General features: G+C 39.7%; 1 protein-coding gene across 1 annotated transcript in view; it reads left to right on the top strand.

Annotated features, from left to right (window-relative positions):
* Positions 1 to 1,767: 1,767 nt before the first annotated feature.
* Positions 1,768 to 21,915, top strand: part of LOC308400130 (contactin-associated protein-like 4) — a gene marked incomplete at its 5' end in the record, with an annotated part of 110,366 nt that continues 90,218 nt past the window's right edge. The window contains one exon of the mRNA XM_080887629.1: positions 1,768 to 1,849. Within this exon, the coding sequence (XP_080743755.1) occupies positions 1,768 to 1,849 (82 nt within the window). The remainder of the gene's footprint in view (positions 1,850 to 21,915) is intronic.

Here is a 21,915-nt window from a genome sequence, read left to right as displayed (position 1 = left end):
CTACTTGAAGCCTGAAAACGATCGCCCATAAAAAAACAAAACAAAACGAGCAAATAGCAGTAGCTGACGTCCTGACTGGGTTCTACGTTAGCATAGATCCCTCCAGAGTTTTGTGCACACGGTTTAGGTAAAAATGAAAAAGGTTGAGGTTTTACATTTAGTTCAGTATTACCTGTTGCCTGTGTCTTTGTCTTTTGGGAAAATACTTTACACAAGTAATGGCTCAAAGAGGATTCCTTTTTTTTTTTTTACTGTGCTGCAATTGTTTACTGGATTATTTGTGCCGTTAATTAGTGTCAACTAATTTTTATTCGATCTCCGCACAGGATATGCTTGTGAAGATGGAATATGGGGGAGAGCAGAAGTGCGTTGAAGTTCCACAAAGGGATGAATGAAGGACATGCATATTGTATTGAAGAAATAAGTGATGAGAATGCTGTTATTTGCATTTACCATGTCAGACCTTTTGATAAACAAAATTCTAATGAAAGTGAGAACATGTATACTGTTACATCTTTCAGAAAATGTTTTGAAATTGTGGTGCACAGTTCAGAATAAATGTTTTTCAAAAACCATTGCATCTTTTTAGTAAATGTTTATTTCCAAAAGAAATTTCTAGAAGTTCAGAACAGTAAAATTCCCGCTTTTTAGAATGAATTAGAAGATAACTCTTACGTAGTTAAACTAAAATACTCTTTGAGAGTTAATATATAAACTCTTAACACCAAGTGTTAAATTATCAACTCCAGACAGATTTGGTGTTTAACACTAAATCAGAGTTAACGTACCAACTCTCCAAAAAGAGTTAAATTAACACTCTCTGGTGTGGACCCATATAGACACTTTAATAGTGTTGAAATCAAATCCGACAGTGTTAATTTGGACATGCTGGATTTGCTGTGTAGAAGAACGAGTTCACCTTAAATCTGAGTTTTGGATCAGTAGCTTTGGGCGTAATTTTGTGATGTTCACATGTATGCAGCCTGATATAGAATCATGCTAATAATGATTATTATTTTTTTTTTATAAAGTGGGGTATATTTGATGTCCAGCGTAAAGCAAAGACATTTGAATACATTTTGTTTTTAAAAGAAGAAAGAGTTAGACGATTTTTAAAAAAAATCGTTACAAACACACTAAAATTGACCACAAAGTGATCAAAACTGCAAATTTAAAAAATAGCAGTTTTGTTCGGGTGTCTCAGAGTGAGCTCAAAACTGCCTCATAGTCTCCTTATGAATTATCCTTTCCTTTCCTGCTTCTGTTCAAATAAACGTGACAGTTGTGTTGCTTTTACGGGGAAAGCTTCCTAAAGAGTTAAACATCAAGTGCGCTCACTGCGCCGTGGTGGTGGCACTAAACCAGTCCTGGGGCTCCCAGAAGGAACTCTTAAGATTCTTTCATCTCAGCGAGGGAGGCAGTGCGTTGGACTCGGACCTGCGACAGTATCGTAAAAAGAAAGAAAGGAAAAAAAAAAAGAAAAAAGGAGCCCTTCCTCCTCACGGCTCCATTCTTTTGCCTCCATCACTTGGCGGAGTACAAGCGGCGTGTGAGCATCCTCTTCCTCCCTCCGCTGGGCACCGGCCTGCCTCTGTACACTGTGACAGCGAGGCTACTCGGTGCGGCGCAGCGCACCGGAGCGCAGCTGGAGGAGAGCAGAGGGGAGAAGCGAACAGGAGAGCAGAAGAAGGGGAGGAGGTGGAGGACGGACGGACTGCTACCCTCAGACAGGCGGGATTATACCCCACAGTATCCCGTCCCTTCAACATGCCTCGAGGGAATAAAAGACTTGCTGGGATTATCGCGCTGATCGCCTCGTTGCTGCTCGGCTCTTGTGGGACAGGTGCAGGTGAGCGGCTCCGCGCGCCTCTGGCACTGTTTAGGAGAGATGTAGAGTGGGGTGTTTTCTTGAAAGTCATCCCTGTGGTTTACTATTCCACCTGGACTCACTCAGCTGTAATGAATGAGAATAATATGTTTGGACGGTTGTAAACACGCCCGCTAATTAACCTGCCAGCTGGCAAAAAAGAAAGAAAAAGTCTTCTTCGTCTTTGTTCTCATATATTCTGCAGATTGTTAATTCACAAAAAAACCCTGAAAAGGCTATTATAAATAACTATAATAACTCATAAAACACATTACAGTTTGTTTATTTGGATTTAATTTCTTGATTATTTTTTCGAGTCATTATGGTACAAATGATTTTAAAAGGAAGAAATATTTCGTGTCTGCCCTGCGAAAGCTTTAACTGATCTGACCTGTTTTTCCGGGTTTGCCAAGGAGAAGCTCAGCGCAGTAAATTTAGTGAATTAAACAGTTGACTGGATCTAATCCGACCACCACAAGGGCTTGTTGTTGAAAGGGAGCGCATATCCTCTGGGGATTTACGGCTGTCAAGTTTTAAGAGATAGTGAATTCCAATTGCCTTCTTATTTTATCATTTTTCAGCATTTGATGTTTTCTCATGAGAAGGAGAGTGGGAGAGACTGTGGGCTCGTCCTGGAGAGGCAGGGAAGCTGTGTAGGATCCTGGAGCTTCTTTAAGGTTCAGAAAAAGATCCTTAAAAAGTGATTTCATGGTGTGAGGAGATTTCTTTAAAAGAAACCACTGAACATGTCTGTATAACAGATATAGAATTTTTGTCTGCAACAAGTGTGCTACATCTCCTGTTCACTGCTGCTGTTCAGTCCATGAGTGCATATGAGCTGTTAGTTTTTGATGGGAGGAATTTAGTGAATGGTTTCAGGACCTCCACAGTTGAAGTGGTTCAGTAAGATGTCATGGCCCCCTGCTTCCCACTGTAATTACTGTAGTCTACTTCCATGATACTGTAAATAAGGGCAATCTTGTATGTGACATCTCAGATTAAAAAACAAAACAAAAGGATCAGATGGTTTTGTGCACGCAACTGGCCAAAAAAAACAAAAACAAAAAACAATCAGGAGGACGACTGTAAAGATGGGCATCCACAGGCATAGCACTTTCTCAGCTGCATTGATTGTTTGGATAGATAGTGGACGTATTTATATTACTGCCTGAAAATGACCTAAATTTGGATGAAAAGACAGTGTTGGTGCAGACCCACTTTGTTCAGGTTCATGAAGCCTAACAATCGCAAAGCCAGCAATTTCACTTTGCTTCAAATAGTTGATCTACAGAGTAATGTGTATTAGTGGGAGCCTTTATCATCCGTCTAACAATCTGTCGTCTGTCCATATTATGCTTCCTAAGCAATGAGCAGGTGTCAGCTCAGTAAAGAACTGCCATCTCATTCATCATGTTTCCTACAAGGAGGATGGGATGCTTCTGTCCATTCTGTAATAGTCTCTATCTGTCAATATACCCACTTTGTCACACAAGCACGCACACACTGAGCCAATTTCTCTAACGTTTCCAAAATGACAATATAACATACCCACATGACAAACTAAATGAACAGCTGTGTGATGGTGAGGAAGTGAACTGCTGAACTCGTCACTTTCCAGAACAGCTATGAGTCAGTTTATTTCCCAATGTGGACAGACAACATGTTACACAAACTAATTCTTTCTTTGGCGACCCAGTCCTTACCCTAACTAACTCCCAGCTCAAACAAAGACTTCAGCCTTGGACACAACAAGATGTTTCAGGCTGTGTGTACTTAAAGTCAAGGTATCTGTGATGACACGGAAGGTGCTGAGGTAGAGGGTTTTAGATGCCATTTAATGACCAAACAATGAGTTTGATTGAAATCGTCTTTGCTATTTGTGTGTAGCATCAATTTAGGCAGAACAGGTGATCTCAGTGCCAGCACACATAAGCCGGTGGCTGAGCTGCTATTCATCTTTAAATCCAATTAGCATAAGTCATATCAGGCATGGTATTTATGCTGCTTTAGCCTGCATACAGCTGCTGCACATCTGCAAGCTGCTTTGCAACCCACCTCCACCACAGCTGCTTCATTCCACGGTGCTTCTGACCTCATCAGCGTCATTATCTGATGGCTGCTCTGTTCTCTTTGAGCTCGCTTTGCGTGTATGCACAGAGAAGGACAGAGAGGTCCCAGAAAGAGCAAATGTGAACAAATGTAAATTGCTGAAAATGAAAATAAAAATCTTTTGACTGCTGTAGTCCTGACTGAAATACATTTTTCATCCACTAACTCACGATCACAAGCCTAACCCGAAAGATGGTGATACCTAAAGCGAAATTACAGTACAATACAGAGTCACTTTAAGGTGAGAATAATGCAGACAAATCCAATGATTTTTCATACCTAAGTTGGAAAGTAGGCCAAGAAAAGTGTTTTGTGTCGTGATTGTCAACAGCCACAGTGGAAATTAAAAGTTTTACTTTCTCGCCCAGCGCTCATCCTCTGCTAATCAATTCATGAAGAGGAGAATTTATTTTTAAGGCTCTCTTACCATTAAACGTACATTTCTAATTGGGGGTTTAATGACCATTTAAGAACATTATGCAACTGCTGCTGCTGCTAGTAACAAAACAGAGGTCACCTGCTGGATAAATATGTCATTTTAAACATTTGAGTAAATGACCAAGGCTATTATTTTTTCCCCAGCGAAGACTCTTCACCCCTTAGATCATTAGCATCATCAGCAGCACCACCATTATCATCTGTGAGAAACAATCTGGATCTCCTTCCTCCCACACACACCCTCACTGTTTGCTTTGTTTCATTTCACAATACAGGTAGACACATTTCTTTTTGCATTTTTCTCAAACTTGAAAGAAAACACAAATTTTCTTTATCTTCTTTTTGATTATTGCACCGACAGGGGCACCAAGGTAGCACAGGATGCATTTCATCTCTCAGATGGCTGAGGGTAGATGTTTGATTATTTAAATAGCCGAGGCTGGGACGACAATGACTTTAAGGTGTTGTTATTTTCTAAGAGTGCTGGAAATTCATCTCCACCAGTCACAGCCAGACAGAGAATAAAAAAATGTGCTGCGGGAGAAGTTGATTTAAATTTGTGGCTGGCTCCCCGCTTCATATGGGAACAGCCCTGTCTCATCAGAATTTATTACTTTTCAATGAGCTGGTGGTTTGCACAGAGTGATCTAAAACCACGGAATAAAATCAATTTGATGCGAATGTGTCTCTGCAAACCATCCCTGTCCTTTATGCTTCATGAGGTTTAGAGAGCCAGTATGTGGCAAAAGAGCAAAGTAGTTAAGTATAAATTGCCCTTATTTTTATGTCATGTATTTAGCAGATGTGGAGTCATGAAGAGGTTCTGATTAAACCAAGGTTGCACAAAGGTGGCAGTACCTGGTGGTGTGAGCCTGGAGCTGTCAGTCATGAATCTAGATTTATTAATCCAGGGACAAGTAGTTAAGCCATAAAAGTGACAGAGAACTGCAGTCCATCCATCTGCCTTTGTAACCTCTGGGATTTTGTATTTGCCCAAGGCCAGCTCCCCAGCGGACGTCTGCCTGCCTAAAAACAGACCCATTCATCAAATGGGCCTGTCATTATATCAGATGACTTGTTATCGGTTCAAGAATTGGCCACATTCTGCTGAGGTCACTACTCACTGTCACTCTCTGGAGCAGCAGGAAAGCAGAAACTGTAGTCATCAGCTATTAGCAAAACCACACTGTGATTACCATCACTCTCTACAAGAAAATCTGCAGAAAAAGCTGCTAAATGGAAGATGTGATGAGATTCTTAACTGCTGTTTCAAATGAGTGTAGTCTGAACCTTTTGATCAAACATATTTTTGAAATTAAACAATAATAAATAATTAATTAAACATCCTTTTTTTTTTACTCCAGTTTTTTTTTCCTTACAGTCCTTCTTTTATATTGCAGCACTGACCAGGAAGTTTCAACCATGGTTGCTGGAAATAAACCTACCAAAAACTCATGTTTTCTGCTTTGTTGCTAAACAAAGATTTCAAGCCTACATTACATTTTAGCCACCTGGGGGCAGTGCAACCCTCATAGACTGTATATAAAAGATGGCTTTACCATCAAAGTCTGAAAACTGAAGCCACTGCAAAAGCACCTTAAAGCTGCACTCTGTCCAGCATATTATACTAATAATAATGACACTAATGATAATTTGTTATATTAAAAACAAAATAAACTAAGTAAAAAATAGCAATACAAATAGTAATACATAGAAATAATATCAATAATATATTACACAATATGTTATTGTACAATATATTATTGATATTATATATCTGGTAGATAATTCTCTGTGTTTTATTGTATCATAGAAAGTCACAGCGTGTGCTATAAAGATTCCCTGTATCTGTCCTTGGAGTGGAGTTAATCAGTCTGTTACAGATGCTTCTCTGCTGCCCACCCACTAAGTGTTGTGCAGGGTGGTCAGGATAATCCATGATAACAATTTTCTGACTGCTTCTTCATAGAAGACTCTGGGAGAACAGCCTTAATATTGCTTGTCTATCAGCTCAGAAGGACCATAATAAAGATCAAGTTGGTTGCAACCAAGCCCATAAACTCATCAGGTGTTTTGTTAGTGACAAGAAAGGCCCCAAAGTATTCTTGCCTTGCTGTTGACAAGTCGCTACTATATTAGCACGCCGTGTACCTTGATTTGTCAGTCAGATCCACCACTCTGCTACATCCCTCACTTACATACAAAAAACTATGAAAGTTACTGTTATTGTGTTCTTGTCTGTTCTACACATGAACTTCATGTAATGCGAGTAGTTTTAATGACATAAAGACTTTCCCTGTGTCACCTCACCAGCTGAGCCACCCATTAACACTGACACGGAAGTATGATTAGGTTCCTTCAGTTATCAGGTAGCTCAAGAGGCACAGAAACTGTGCAAAAATATTGGGATGTGCTCTGCTGTTCTCGGGTAATATAAATCAAAGGTAAACATGTTAGGATTTAAACGGTGGCTAATTGTCAAAAAACAATTCGTGATTAACAGATTTGTTGACCTGGAACTTCCCAGAGAGAGCATGAACATGTATTTGGCCACTTTCAAAATGTAAACAAAATTTCTCTGGCTCGTACCTCAGCTTTGCCATCCTGAGGAAGCAGTTTTAACCATTTAATGCCTAATGAAGTGAACTGCAGGGTTTTTCTGCTTTGTTTTGCTGAAACACTTGTTAGTGACAAGCTAAGAAACCAAAACAGTGACTTAAAAGGTGCTAAAATATTCCTTAGAGCTGAAGGAAACAGCTTTACATAACTCCCTGTGGGTTTTGTCAGCATACGCAACACCTTTGACATAATCATCTAAGCCATTGCCATCTTAACAATATCGATTATTGCAGTGAGTAATGCAAGAGTTGCATCAATATTTTAGTGGAATTAATGTTTATGTGCTTGCTTTGAGCCCAAGATCTTCCCTACTGCCCTGCACAGTTTTAAGGTTTTCCAACTGCTTTTGACAATCTCATGTGGAGAATAATGTGTTCTTCCATTCAAATTAAATACATGATATGGCTACAAAGTCATTTATTATTAAAGGAAGGGTCATACGAGCTGATCCTTAGAAGAATACGCTGTATTTCTGTTAACGTAATGGAGGAGAAGCTGAGGAGATCAGCATATGGTGGTGGAAGGCACAAGAAATCAACAAGAAAGTGGAGGAGTTTGGTTCACTGCCCTGCATGGACATTCTTTGCCTGCGCCCTTCGTCTTTAATCTATTCAGTGACACTCCCAGGTCCTTCTCTCATTTCATCCATCAGTGGGTTTTCTTTGTGTGTGTATGTGTGTGTGTGTGTATTCGGATTCATTTGTCTCTCCTCATCTCACCTTCACACAGCTGCTGCTCTGTGGTGCACAACAACACAAGTCCCAGCAATGAAGTCCTGTTCAGTCCTGCATCACAATCTCTCTCTGTATGGTATTACTGTAACAAAGGCTGGGGGTGGAGTAGCAGGGTGGTAGGTGAATAGTAACCTACTTAACTGCTTGTATTATTGTATAAATCCACTTTGAACTGCCTCGAGAAAAACAAACTGAATTTTTTGGTGAAAAACAAAAAACAAAAATTTGACTGTTAATCATGTTACCCTGTGTGCAGTATCGCATGTATCGCATTCTCCTTTGTTCCTCTCTCAACCAGTTAAACAGGAAATCATCGTCACATTGAACCTAATCATAGTCGGTGACCTTCTCTGTTTTCAGTTTAATGAATATGTAAGAACCTCTTAAAATATGCTGAATACCCCAACCGGCTGTGGTAGATGGCTGCTGCTCCCTCCTGGAAGTTTTCTTCCTGTTAAAAGGCAGTTTTTCCTTCCCACTGTTGCCAAGTGCTTGGTCACAGGGACATCATCTAATTGTTGGGGTTTTCTCTGTATTATTGTGGGGTCTTCCTTTACAATAGAAAGCACCTCAAGGTGCCTGTTGTTGTAATTAGAATTATTTAGAATTATTTAGATTTAGATTAGAATGATTAGAAACTGAATTGAATTGAACTGGACTGAGTCATCAACTGAAATGATTCCTTTGTTGTTCTCAGTAGTGCCTTTTTTGTTGAGTGTGTTTGCTTTGCTTTGTAGTAGTGTTTACTCATAGTTACAGTAATGTGTGTTTTTATTAGCATGTTCTGTTCTGTTAAGTTTTGTTAAAACTGATGGAAGGCTGATGGAAGGTGAAAACCACAAAGAGAAAAAAAGATTGTGAAAGGAACCCTCAATGTCACTTTGTATGAGAAGCAATATTGTCATTGTGGGCTATTATTTATCAGACAGGCCTTGAGAAACAGAAAGGTTTTTCAGTTGCAGGATGTCATCCAAGGAAAATCTGCTTCTCACAGATCAATATATACAATAAAATATAAGTCAAAGGCATGTCGATAGAACATTTTAGTGTGAAACATTACAATAAAACGTTATTTAGAAATGATTGCCTGTCACACAAATTATTGTGCCTGAATATAAAAGAATTCACCCCTCGCTTCTGGAAGTTCACATTTTATATGTGATTTAACACCTTTTTTTTCTTCTTCTTCTTTAGGCTCCTCATATTTGGGGTCACCACAGCAGCCCATCTACCTCCATTTTGCTATATCCTTAGCAGCCTCCTCTTTCATACCAACCTGTCACTACACTAGACTCCATGACATTCGTGAATTTATTTCCACATTTTTTCCTCATGTCGGGCAGCTACCCATCCAACATCCTTTCTATTCATCTTTCAACGCATATACACCTAACCTTGCCTCTCTAACTGTGTCTCCAAACCACTCAATCTCAGCTGTCCCACTGATGTACTCTTTTCTAATCTTGTCCGTCCAATGAAAATCTCAACATCTCCAGCTCTGCCTCCTGTTATTCTTTAGTGCCACTGTCCTGAAGCCATACATTATAGCAGGTATCACAACAGACTTGTAAACCTTCTCTTTCAGTCTATCCTTCTGTCACGAATCACCCGTAGCACTTTAGCACTTCCACCCACTCCTGCACTCTCTTCTCCACCTCTCTTGTCAATCAATCAATCAATCAATCAATCAATCAATCAATCAATCAATCAATCAATCAATCAATCAATCAATCAATCAATCAATCAAGGCTTTATTGGATAGGTGGAGAAGAGAGTGCAGGAGTGGGTGGAAGTGCTAAAGTGCTACGGGTGATTCGTGACAGAAGGATAGAGTGAAAGAGAAGGTTTACAAGTCTGTTGTGATACCTGCTATAATACCATCAGCCCTTTTGCACATCTTTCTTTAACACCATACCTACCCAACACATCCTCATCTACGCCTGTTCCCTTCACCTACATGTCCATTTAAATCTTCTCCAATTCCTCTAATTTTTCTGAACGTCCAACCTGTGGGGCATGCATACTAACAACATTCAATATCAGCACTTTGATTCCCAGCTTCAAGCTCATGATCTTTTCTGTTGATCTATTCATGATCTATTCTATTTCAGTTCCTTTCTATACCATGGTAAGATGCACCACTGATGCTCCTGGCTTTGGTTCCCTCCCATCTGATCTCCTGCACACACAATATACAGGGTGGGCCATTTATATGGATACACCGTAATAACATGGGAATGGTTGGTGATATTAAAGTCCTGTTTGTGGCACATTAGTATATGTGAGGGGGCAAACTCCTCAAGATGGGTGGTGACCATGGTGGCCATTTAGAAGTCGGCCATCTTGGATACAACTTTTGTTTTTTCAATAGGAAGAGGGCCATGTGACACATCAAACTTATTGGTAATGTCATAAGAAAAACAATGGTGTGCTTGGTTTCAACGTAACTTTATTCTTTCATGAGTTATTTACAAGTTTCTGACCACTTATAAAATGTGTTCAATGTGCTGCCCATTGTGTTGGATTGTCAATACAACCCTCTTCTCCCACTCTTCACACACTGATAGCAACACCGCAGGAGAAATGCCAGCACAGCCATCCAGTATCCGTAGTTTCAGGTGCCGCACATCTCGTATCTTCACACCATAGACGATTGCCTTCAGATGACCCCAAAGATAAAAGTCTAAGGGGGTCAGATTGGGAGACCTTGGGGGCCATTCAACTGGCCCACGACGACCAATCCACTTTCCAGGAAACTGTTCATCTAGGAATGCTCGGACCTGGCACCCATAATGTGGTGGTGCACCATCTTGCTGGAAAAACTCAGGGAACGTGCCAGCTTCAGTGCATAAAGAGGGAAACACATCATCATGTAGCAATTTTTAAATATCCAGTGGCCTTGAGGTTTCCATTGATGAAGAATGGACCCACTATCATTGTACCCCATATACCACACCAAACCATCACTTTTGTTGTTCCAACAGTCTTGGAGGGATCCATCCAATGTGGGTTAGTGTCAGACCAATAGCGGTGGTTTTGTTTGTTAACTTCACCATTCACATAAAAGTTTGCCTGATCACTGAACAAAATCTTCTGCATGAACTGAGGGTCCTGTTCCAATTTTTGTTTTGCCCATTCTGCAAATTCTGGGTCATCCTCGTTGAGATGCTGCAGTAGCTGGAGTTTGTAAGGGTGCCATTTGTGAGTAGCTAAGGGACCGAAGGGATGTTCGACTAATGCCACTCTCCACTGACATGCGGCGAGTGCTACGCTGTGGGCTCTTGCTGAATGAAGCTGGGACAGCCACTGATGTTTCTTCATTAGTGACAGTTTTCTTGCGTCCACATTTTGGCAAATCCAACACTGAACCAGTTTCACGAAACTTAGCAAGCAGTTTGCTAACTGTAGCATGGGAGATGGGTGGTCTCGTAGGGTGTCTTGCATTGAAATCTGCTGCAATGACCCGGTTACTGCGTTCACCAGATATCAACACAATTTCGATCCGCTCCTCACGTGTTAACCTCTTCAACATGTCAATGGCTGTAAACAAAGAGAAACTTGTAAATAACGCATGTGTGATGGCATGCCACACATGGTAAGCTCCACACCTCACCACCCGTTGATTCACTTTAGTTTAATTTACAGTCACTACTTTAAAATATTCTATTTATTGTTCAATATCGTTTCTTTATTAAATGTATTCATTTTTCCATCACACCTTCCAATGTTTATATGGCGTGCACACATATTAACCTTGCAAGGTCAAAGTTCTGTTTTATGTTATATTAATATATCTTTCTTTGTTTGAGTTACCTGGGGGTTGGTGTCTCCTCCTGTCTGGCAAAAGGTGTGGCAAAGGGCTGGGAGACCTGAAGTACTACTGACAGCCTAATTGGATTGCACCACATGCTTCATTGCCTGGGGAGTGTTTCATGTTTGTTTAAATGTTTTGTATTAGTTGGTTATATGGCAGCCATCTTGTTTTCCCCCGTGTGTGTCATTTGGTTTAGCTAAACCAGTATTTAAGTTCCCCTGTGTGTCATTTCAGGAGGTCAGTTTGTCATATGTTTGTTTGAGGTTCTGTTAATTATTATCTTGAGTTTAGTCTATTGAGTTGACCTCTTTTATTGGTCGGCCTGTTTAAGTTTTGGCTTTGTTAAATATATTTTCATATTTTTGGGTCAATAAAACCCGTTTTTTGAATTAAAACCACCTGTGTCCTTTATGCTTTACTGCTTGGTCCCTGACAGCATGGAAGAATAAAGTTACATTGAAACCAAGCACACCATTATTTTTCTTGAGACATTACCAATAAGTTTGATGTGTCACATGGCCCTCTTCCTATTGAAAAACCAAAAGTTGCATCCAAGATGGCCGACTTCTAAATGGCCACCATGGTCACCACCTATCTTGAGGAATTTGCCCCCTCACATATACTAATGTGCCACAAACAGGACTTTAATATCACCAACCATTCCCATGTTATTACGGTGTATCCATATAAACGGCCCACCCTGTATATACCTTTCTCCATTATAACAGACACCTCTGTCACCTTACTAGTAATAAACCGTGCATTTAAAGTCCCTACTCTCACCTCAGCAAGCCTGCCTTTCCTTCTTTCTTACTACCTCCTAACACACTTTTCCTTCTCATCTCTTTTATTTTTGTCCAACAGTAGGAGATTTTCCGCTGACACCCTGTTGGCCAACAGCACCAGAGGCGGTCGTTGTTAACCGGGGCCCTTAACGATCCTGCACAGACATTCTTTATTATCTGCATGTTTGACTTGGTAAAGATTTTATGATGAATGCCCTTCTGATGCAACCCTCCCCATTTATCCAGGCTTGGGACTGACACTATGAATACGCTGGCTTGTGGCTCCCTATTGCTGGATTGTGTGTAATTTGACACTGATCAGTAAAAATGACTGGTTGAAGTAGATGAACTTTTTCAGTGAAAAAAAACTTTTCTGTGGTCAAGATATGTACTGTCTCTGGAGGGTAAATGTCCTGCAAGAACTGAGAAAACAGAGGAACATGTCAAGTAGCTCTTAGGCTCCTAGTGTGGACAGTGTTTAGCAGTGCTGCCTTGCACCAAGAAGGTTTGACCACACCAGTTGTGGAGTTTGCATATTCTCCTTGAGTGGAGTTTTGGGAGTAAAAAATATAATCAAATCAAATATGAAGTATACCATCAGTAAATGTCTCTATATTTGCAGTTAATGTCAATGGAGAAGTTCCAACCCAATCGAAGGGACTGTGCTCTCAACAAAATAATAAGTCTTGTACAGCAGTGCTTCCCAACCTTTTGAATCCACGGCACATATTTCACATTAGAAAAATCACACGGCACACCACCAAACAAAACATCACAAAAAAACATAATAATTTTCCCCGTGCACCAGGTATAGCGGAATTGGCTCCGTTTGTCCCCAGTATACCATTTTTGCTTTCTTCTGTCTACTACTCATGCTAGGGCCTTCATCTAGAATTAAATTGATTACTTTTTCTTTTCAAATATTTATCTATTGCTATTACATGCTGCATTGTCTCACTCACAGCACGACTATTATATAAGTTCTTGTTCATCTTCTTCTGTTTTACTGGCAGTTGGCAACCTATTTAATTAGAGCAGGTAGTTGTACTGCCCTCTACTGGAAGAGAATGTAATTGTTCTGCACGCTACGCTGATCGCTTAGAGCAGCGGTCCCCAACACACCAGTCCGTGAGTCGTTTGGTACCGGGCCGCGAGAGTTGAGGCTCAGGTATGAAATTTATGGTTTTCAGGGTTTTTATCGGTTTTCAGCATTCTTTTGTTATCGTTTTTATCGTTAACTGTTTTCCTGGGTCTTTTCACGCGTGTTATGAATAAATCTTCTTTTTTTCGGTACCGGTACTAGTTTTATTTTGTTGTATTTATCCGCGACACCTTAAAGGCCGGTCCATGAAAAATATTGTCGGGCATAAACCAGTCCGTGGCGCAAAAAAGGTTGGGGACCGCTGGCTCAGAGTACTAATCAGATTGAACCAGATTATCTTCCACGGCACACCTGATCATTTCTCGCGGCATAGTGGTTGGGGAACACTGTTGTGCACAGTGTAATCATCTTCTAAGGCCATGACCATATGTTTTTTTAGAAAGCTCTTCAGGTCCACTTTAAATTTCTTTTGTTTTTTTCTTTGTCCAAGTTCCACCATTTTTTTGTGAAATTCAGCTCTGGGTTTTGCAAAATCTTGCCGATAGAGAAATGAACAAACACCACAGCAGACAAACTTGTTTTGAGGCTCCATCTTGGCTCCTCATCTTGGCAGAGGAACAACAGTCATTCTAGCAGATGCCCAGTAATGATGTTCATTCAAGTGACAAAGCCTTCTAGTGGCCATAGGGACTGTAACTCTTGTCCATTGATAACTTCAGAGGGAGTGGTGAATCATTGCCACTGTAGTTTATAAAGGCAATGGTTACTGTCATTAAAATGTTACAAACAATAGTTGTTTTTAGATCTGTATGAGTTGTTGTAATACATCCAAATTGTCTGACAGAATTTGTGAAACTTCAGGTTTAGATAATGTACCTTTAAAAGGAAAAAAAGAAAGAAAAAACAATGCTTTGCAAAAATCTTTAGGACTAACTTCTTACCCAATGCTGAGGATGAATGCTGGAGGCAAAAAGGAAAGGAGGAAGCAGATAATAATTTGTAAGTCTGTTTGTTTGTTTTTAATATCACTTAATATTCTCTCAGGGAGAATGTCTATAAAGACAAGTATGCCATTCAGTGTATTTGTCCCTATTTTGAAATGCAAAAATGATCCATTAATGATATTTGCATCACATAATCCACATGTCTCCTTCTGGGTCCATTAGTAAGTGTGATGTAACCAGCAGCAATTCTTCCAATCTACATAAGACTGACATATTTCATAGTGAATGGTCTTAAGTTTTCCTGCTTACTACCAATGTGTTCATTCATTTTTTTTTAAATTACTAGTTTCAGCATGTGCTGTAATGTGGTAAGGGTTAAAGCTTACAGATACATGTTTTAATTGTGGCCTTGTTGCAGCACAGTTCCTTTTGATGATATAATTTACTGATTGGGTCTGCCTCCCATGAATCCTCACATCAATGCAGTTAACACAGCAATGCCAAACAGCAGTGATGTTTTCATGCCGTGTCAAAAAAGAGCGGTTAATTATGTTGCATGGGAAGGTGAATTTATGAGTGTTTTATAGCTTAATGTGATTTTGTAACTTTGGAGGGCTTCGATCATGAGTCAGCAGAATTACTGGCCTGGTGTGTTGCTAATAGACAGATGAAGGGCTGGTGTGGAGGAACTAACGTTTCTCTCATTGTTAGCAGTCAGCCCTGCAGCACAGCATCTCACTTGAGCTGTCAGACTGTCAGGCTGTGGTCTGCAGCCAAAGAAGACACAGGATTCATATCGTTCTCAGCCAAACTGCATTACCACGCAAACTTTTCCTTTGACTTTCATGGCCACGAAATAGTAATGATTATGGATGACTCAACAGAATAGTCTTATTTCACAACTTCTGCAGGGAAAAGAGAGATAGGAAGACACAACAGGAGAAGTGAGCTTGCTCCAAAAGGGTTTAGGAAAAGATCAATTGTAGCTCAGTTCCGTTCAATGACAGCATAAGTTGTTCTGGTATCAGTTTAGTAGCTGGAGCTTAGCAGTTACCTCGACTGTGCCAAAGAACACAGAGAGGACTTAAAGAGGTATGCTTTGGTTTGTCTGGGCAAGTTCATGATTTTGTGGATTATTTGGGGCCATCTTTAGGAATGGCGACATGCTGACCTCTCATATCGCATGTAGTGATTAACTGTGCAGAGACACATATTTAACTGAACCAACTAAAGTTCACTGAATTAAATTTCCAAATGAACTGAATACATAAAATTACAACTAAGTATGATGTACAAAAATGAGTGGGCTCGGTAGTAGGTTGGTTGGCAAACAAGCTTTTGGGCCTCTCTGTGTGGAGTTTGCATCTTCTCCCCATATCTGTGTGGCCTTTCTCCAGGTACTCTGGCCTTCACACTGTCTCAAGAACATCCATGTTAGGTTAACTGGTGATTCTAAACAGGCTGTGAGGAAAGAATGTGATTGTAAATGTGATGCTTTTTCTGTGTCCATGTCACAATACAAGCAAATATTAAATAATCAAAACCTGCAACGAAGAAATAAGAGACACTAATAAATATAAAGACATTAAACCTAGAAGTATAATGAATTCCAATACACATAACAACAGCAACTAAGCACTAGAGCTAAATACTAAGGAAAATACAAAGATACAAAAAATAAAACAAACAAATAGTGAACATGTTCAAGAACTCAAAAGCTCTGGGTCAGACCCAGGACCACGACAGAAAGTATTTAACTTGATCTTTCTTATCTGTCATTTATTAAAATGTTAGATACCACTCAGTATTCAATATCTTGAACTGAAGTGCTTTGGATGCCTAAAACTAACTAGATAGGGAGCTGTACTCTGGATGCAAACACTGGTCTCTGATATTATAGTTGTATGTTTTACATACTTACCATCCACTCCAACCACTGTGTTATCTCTGATATAGTCTATAAATGCCAGACTTCCTTATTATTCACAAGGTAATCCGGCACAAAATAGAAGAAAAAGAATATTTAATTAAAGTGTGCAAAATGATTTGCTAATGTTTTTGACACTCAGTCTACTACTAATTGCACCAATATTTAGTGCAGAAAAAAGCACGTCTTAGTTTTTGCACTTCATATTGAAATGGACTGATTGTGCTTGTGTTTAGAAAGTGGTGCAATTAATCACACCTATTAGCGCTATTCAGGGGTTGCGCTCATACTTAGATTAGTAAATCTGGCAAAAGTACTGCATATAAAGATGCCAATTGTTGAGACACACAGTGAGTAAAAGTTGCCAACACTCAGCTCTCTGGTATTAACATTAGCACATAAACTATGCACTGGGAGCTTCATGGCAAAGGAGCAGGGTCTGTAGGTGTTATGTGTTTGATTTGTGGGTTTGCTGAGAGAAACAGTGTTCTTGAAACAGCCTTATTCCACTTCTTTGTGGAAATTTACTAAGTGACAAAAACATACACTTAAATAATTAACGCTCAGAATTCAGGGACTCAAAATAATAGACTTATTTCAAGCATAGCTTTAGTTTACTTGTAATAGTGTTATATTAGGTTTCCGGTAGTACAGGCTCTATCAGTGTTTGCATTATTGTTCCACAATCAAATCCAGTTAGTCCTTCTGTCAGTTTAGTCCTCAGTAAAAGTTCTAAGCAAAACTTGAAGCTGTTTTTTAGTCTAATAAAGTTAGTTAGTGGCTGGGATTTCAAAGCATCTTATATATGATTGCTATATCATGTTATATCATGTTTGCCTGTGTTAATCAGTACTTTTTTCCCCCTCACAGCCACCTTTCAAATGTCACAGCAACTCTGAAGAAAATCAGACTTGCTTATTCAGAAATCTGATGATGTTTTACAGCACTCATGCCCTTTCGGTCATCATCTATATCTTGTTTAGTATCTCTGTCTGCTTTAGACTAAGCTAGACGCAGGTGAAGCAGCATCAGAATGATATGAAATGTGTTAGGTTGCATGGGTTATATGTTGTTTCCATAAATGAACTGAAATGAAAATCTGCAAAGATTCACTGCTTAAAAAACAGCTGAAATCCCCAGTTATTGATGATGACTGTGCACATTTAGTGAAATAGAATCAGAATCCAGTCGCTCGGGCTTGAGTCCATGCTCACCCACTGTAGGTTGGCTCGAGCAAGTATCTGCTGAAGCAGGCACACACGAGACAACTGTACTGTTTCCTTGAAGCCTCTGGAGTGTCACATGTGTGCCTTTTGCCACAGTGGATGATGACACGAGGTTATTAGGCCAAGTCTCACTGCCAACTCGTCACATATGGATGCTTGCAGAGGACCCCTGGGTGTAGGGTTGCCAACTCCCTGAAAAATAAATAAGGGACACCTCGTGGCCAGGGCCGGGCGACCCAGTTGTCTTCACCCTTCCCAGTGTGGTGAATTTTCTAGCTCTTTTTTTGTGTGTGAAATTATTTTTTTTAACCCTTTGACTTGAATTTGATTTAAGTAGATGTGTATTCTTTGTGATATGAACACATGTGAAACAAATGATCATTTAGCCATTTATTTTTAGCTCAAAATGACAACATTAACACATAAAACAGGTCTCTTTCTTAAACAGAAGCCTGTCATGCTTAACTTTTGAGAATATAAGTAAATCTTTCTTTAAAAGCACTCTGTCCTGCTTAACTTAAAATAATAGAAAACAATAGAAAGAAAAATATTCTTGTAACAGTGCACATTTAGTGCATTTAGTACAATTGGCTTCAGCTGAGGTATTATTTCAGCTTTTCTAATGCTAATCTGCTGCTCCCGTTTGAAAACCCGCTTGTTCCCATGATTACGCATCTTAACTCATCATCATTATTCATCTATGTATTACTTTTATGTATTAGTCATCTATTTGTTGTAATCATCTATCCTTGCAGTCGTTTATTACACAAAATAAATTATATTATCACACTTCTGGCCACATAGCGCTGATATTCACTGCACATGCCCATATTAACTTTTTCCAGCCAGGTGTTTTCCTTTTCCCATTCTTCCCTTTCTCTGAGGGGAACAAACATTGCTGCTCTAATGCTGGGCTTACACTGTGCGGTTTTAGGCCCATTTTGAGCCGATTTTTGAGTGATCGGACCGATTTTGGCCTTCATCGTGTAGTATACGTTGGGTAACGAGAAGTGATTAACACCTCACGACCAGCTCCCGATCATCAATCGCTCGTGAGCCGCTCACACTGCTCGCGCGCAAACACGTAAACGCCGTGAAAAAGACGGAGCAGCACGGCTGTGCAGCGTGTGATCTGGACACAAGCGATGGAGGCACAACTTGTAGAACTTTGAAAAGCTCATCCGAGCCTTTTCGATGTGGCCTCACAAAATTATCACGACCACAACAACCGTGAAAATAGTTGGATCTACATCGCTGCTAAATCACAGCTGCCTGATCATGTTTTTCATTAGCAATTTAGCAAAGTTGATGGTGGTGGTGTGTCTGTGTGAGTGAGAGACAGAGAGCGAGCGACAGATTTTCTGTTATAACCTTCATTTTATGGACGCACAGTGTGAGCTCTCAGGTCGCATCAGAGCATCGGGCGGTATAGTGTGAGACCTGCATCGTGACCTACCAACGTCTAACCCCTGCGAGTCAATCGTGCAGTTTGAGCAGGAGCTGAATAACGCGACTGAAAAAATCGCACAGTGTCTGCCCAGCTTTAGGTGTACTGTCGTCCGAGACTTGCACCGCAGTGACGGCGTTTGTTTCCCTGTTGGCCATGCTTCTTGTTGTGGTCATCTGTTGTCTTCCGGTATTTTCTCCGTAAGCGACCTTTCCTCGACCAATGAGATGAGCGGTAATCTGAATTGTCATACTCAAATTGTCATAAGTGTGCTGTCAGCTCATTGGTCACAAAGCAGGAGAGGGGCTGGGAATTATGTTTTCAAACAAAGCGTTAATTCCATTAACATTTATAGACTACTTTTGATTCTCACTGTATTACGGGACAAAGTGCGTCCCTTATTAGCTCAATACGGGACGTGTACTTTTGTTTCTAAATACGGGACGATTCCGTATTTTAAGGGACGGTTGGCAACCCTACCTGGGTGCTGCATTTAAATGCACTGAGTAAGCATCATTTTAAGCAGCAGGGTTAATGTTGTGCAGCATAGTTTAACTCTAGGGAGTAAAAACTGTAGATTATTTAGCAAGTGAAAACTAACTCAAAATGCTAAGATTCCAAACAGGACACAAACTGCAGTCTTCTGACTGACAGACTTGTGATTTACTGCACATCTATTCTTCCAAACTACCAGTCTCTACTGTTTATGATGGGATTATTGACGTTTGTTGTCCAAGAGTTCATGCTGCCACATGAACAGCACAGTTTTATCCATTTGCTAGATTAGATTAGATTAGATTAGATGAAACTTTATTTATCCCTCGGGTGGGTTTCTCTGGGAAATTCAGCTTTCAGTAGCACAGCACCGACAGAAGTTGCAGAATGTGAGCAGAAATATACCATATATACACATATACACATATATAAATAAAGATACATATATAAATACAGAGTATACAATAGGGATAAATAGAAATAAGAATATACAAGGGAATTGCACATTTCAACTATTGTGAGTCTATTGCACTGTTGGATATTAACACAAAAATATTGCACAGTGAAAAAGGCACTATAGATTAGTTGTTCCCGCCCTCCTTTGTATCCCTGTTTCCCCTCCCTCTCCCCTCCAGCAAGGAATTAAACATAGCCATGACAGTAGTTGCATGCCTTTCTTTGTACCTTTATATTACTTTATTTTGTTAAAATAACGACCTGCATAAGAAATAAGTTTGTAATATAATGGGTCATTAAATTAGTCTGCTTTGCTAACCTGACTGACTAAGATATTCATTGATTATTTTGCTAGCTATACCTAGGCTAAAACTTTAGTCTGTTAACAAGCTAAAGCTAGCTAGCTACATGTAACTTAGCTACACTACGTAATTGCTGTTCAAAATGAGAAGTTAGAAAAAGCTCTTTAGCATAACTAGCAAAATCCACATCCATAAGGTGGGAAACAACAGCTTTTTCACATTCTTTATTCAGTATTGCAGACACAAATTCTGGTATCTGTTAAGTTATTTACGGATATGTGGGAGAAAAAGGCAGTTGGAGAATGTGGCTTACTTGCAGGGGGGTATAAATATGAAAATCAAACAAGTTGGGATTTATAATAAATCTTTTTTTAAAACATAGATGTTAATATTTGCTTTAGGTGTGACAATGTTGTGCAAAGGTTTGTTGAGATTTGGCTCACTTGTTAAGGAGGACAGATGAACAAGGTTATGTAATATTAGTAAACTAAGGAAAACATCCTGGCATTTTATACTGCACAGCTTATAATCTTATAGTGAGATTATACATTTCCTGAACACCTTGTCATTCCCACTGTCATTTTATACTGCACAGCTTAATTATCTGTTCTTGAATCTTCATTTTTCTGTAGGTGAGAAACATGTTTACTGTTTCCTATGTTATGAAGGGCTTACAAGTCACTGCTGTCCATATGGGATCTGCATCAGTGCATCACGGCTTCAAAGAAAATGCCTGGATGTTTTCCTGTTTTCTGTAGTTGACTAATATTACTTTATTACTTTGTGCAACTGTTTGGTGGTGTAGTATTTTTTTTAAGTATTGCTGTTGTTTTAAAACATGGACTACTGAAAGAAATGACAGTTGTGATTATCCAATTTCTTGCACAGGGCTGCCCAAAGTAAAGAATAGATTTCCGACAATAAATTCACCTGAGCTTGAATAGAAATGCACAAACTCTCAAGTACTTGCAGGGAAGAGCGGTTTTAGATGGAAAAGGCTTAGGTGGATATGACAGGCTATTCAAAACTGTCAACAGTCTCTGGTTTATAGTCTCAGGTAATGAAAATCCCTCTGTGCTTGAAATGAAGTACAATAATGTTGACAAAGTAATCTCAGAGGAAGCCTTGTTGTCATGGTTGGGAGACAGGACCAGGCATCTCTGAAGGGATTGTGAATAATTTAGGCCGACTCTTCTTGGTGGTGGAAATCCATTAAAAAATGTTAGATTACACAATAGTCATAGAAATGAGTGAACATTTGTAATGATCTAATAGTCAGGTGTTCTGGGGAAACGGCTTCCCTGTGAATAAATGACATATTAGTCACAGCCTCTGTCTTATAAGTACTTCAGTCATGAGGAGAACAGCAGTTCTTCACTAAAGGGTTCTTCAGCATGACATATTCTGACAGACAGAAATATCGAGTCTGGGTCCTCCACCGAAGGGTAATCCTGTTCACTAATGTGTTCTTGCACTTCAAAAAAACAACAGCTGTGAAGTAGCATTGGCAGATATACGCTACAGCAATTTAAACACAGGGAGCCACAACATTAAAATCACTTCACTGGTATTGTTTATATTTCTGACATATTTTAAAATTTGTCCTGGACCACTGAATCATGGAAAGAGGATCTCTGGTTTCTTTTGGCA

The sequence above is a fragment of the Rhamphochromis sp. 'chilingali' genome (assembly GCF_963969265.1).
Source record: "Rhamphochromis sp. 'chilingali' genome assembly, chromosome: 7".
Taxonomy (NCBI): Eukaryota; Metazoa; Chordata; class Actinopteri; order Cichliformes; family Cichlidae; genus Rhamphochromis; species Rhamphochromis sp. 'chilingali'.
The sequence above is the reverse complement of the archived record's forward strand: the minus strand, read 5'-3'. Positions and strand labels throughout refer to the sequence as shown.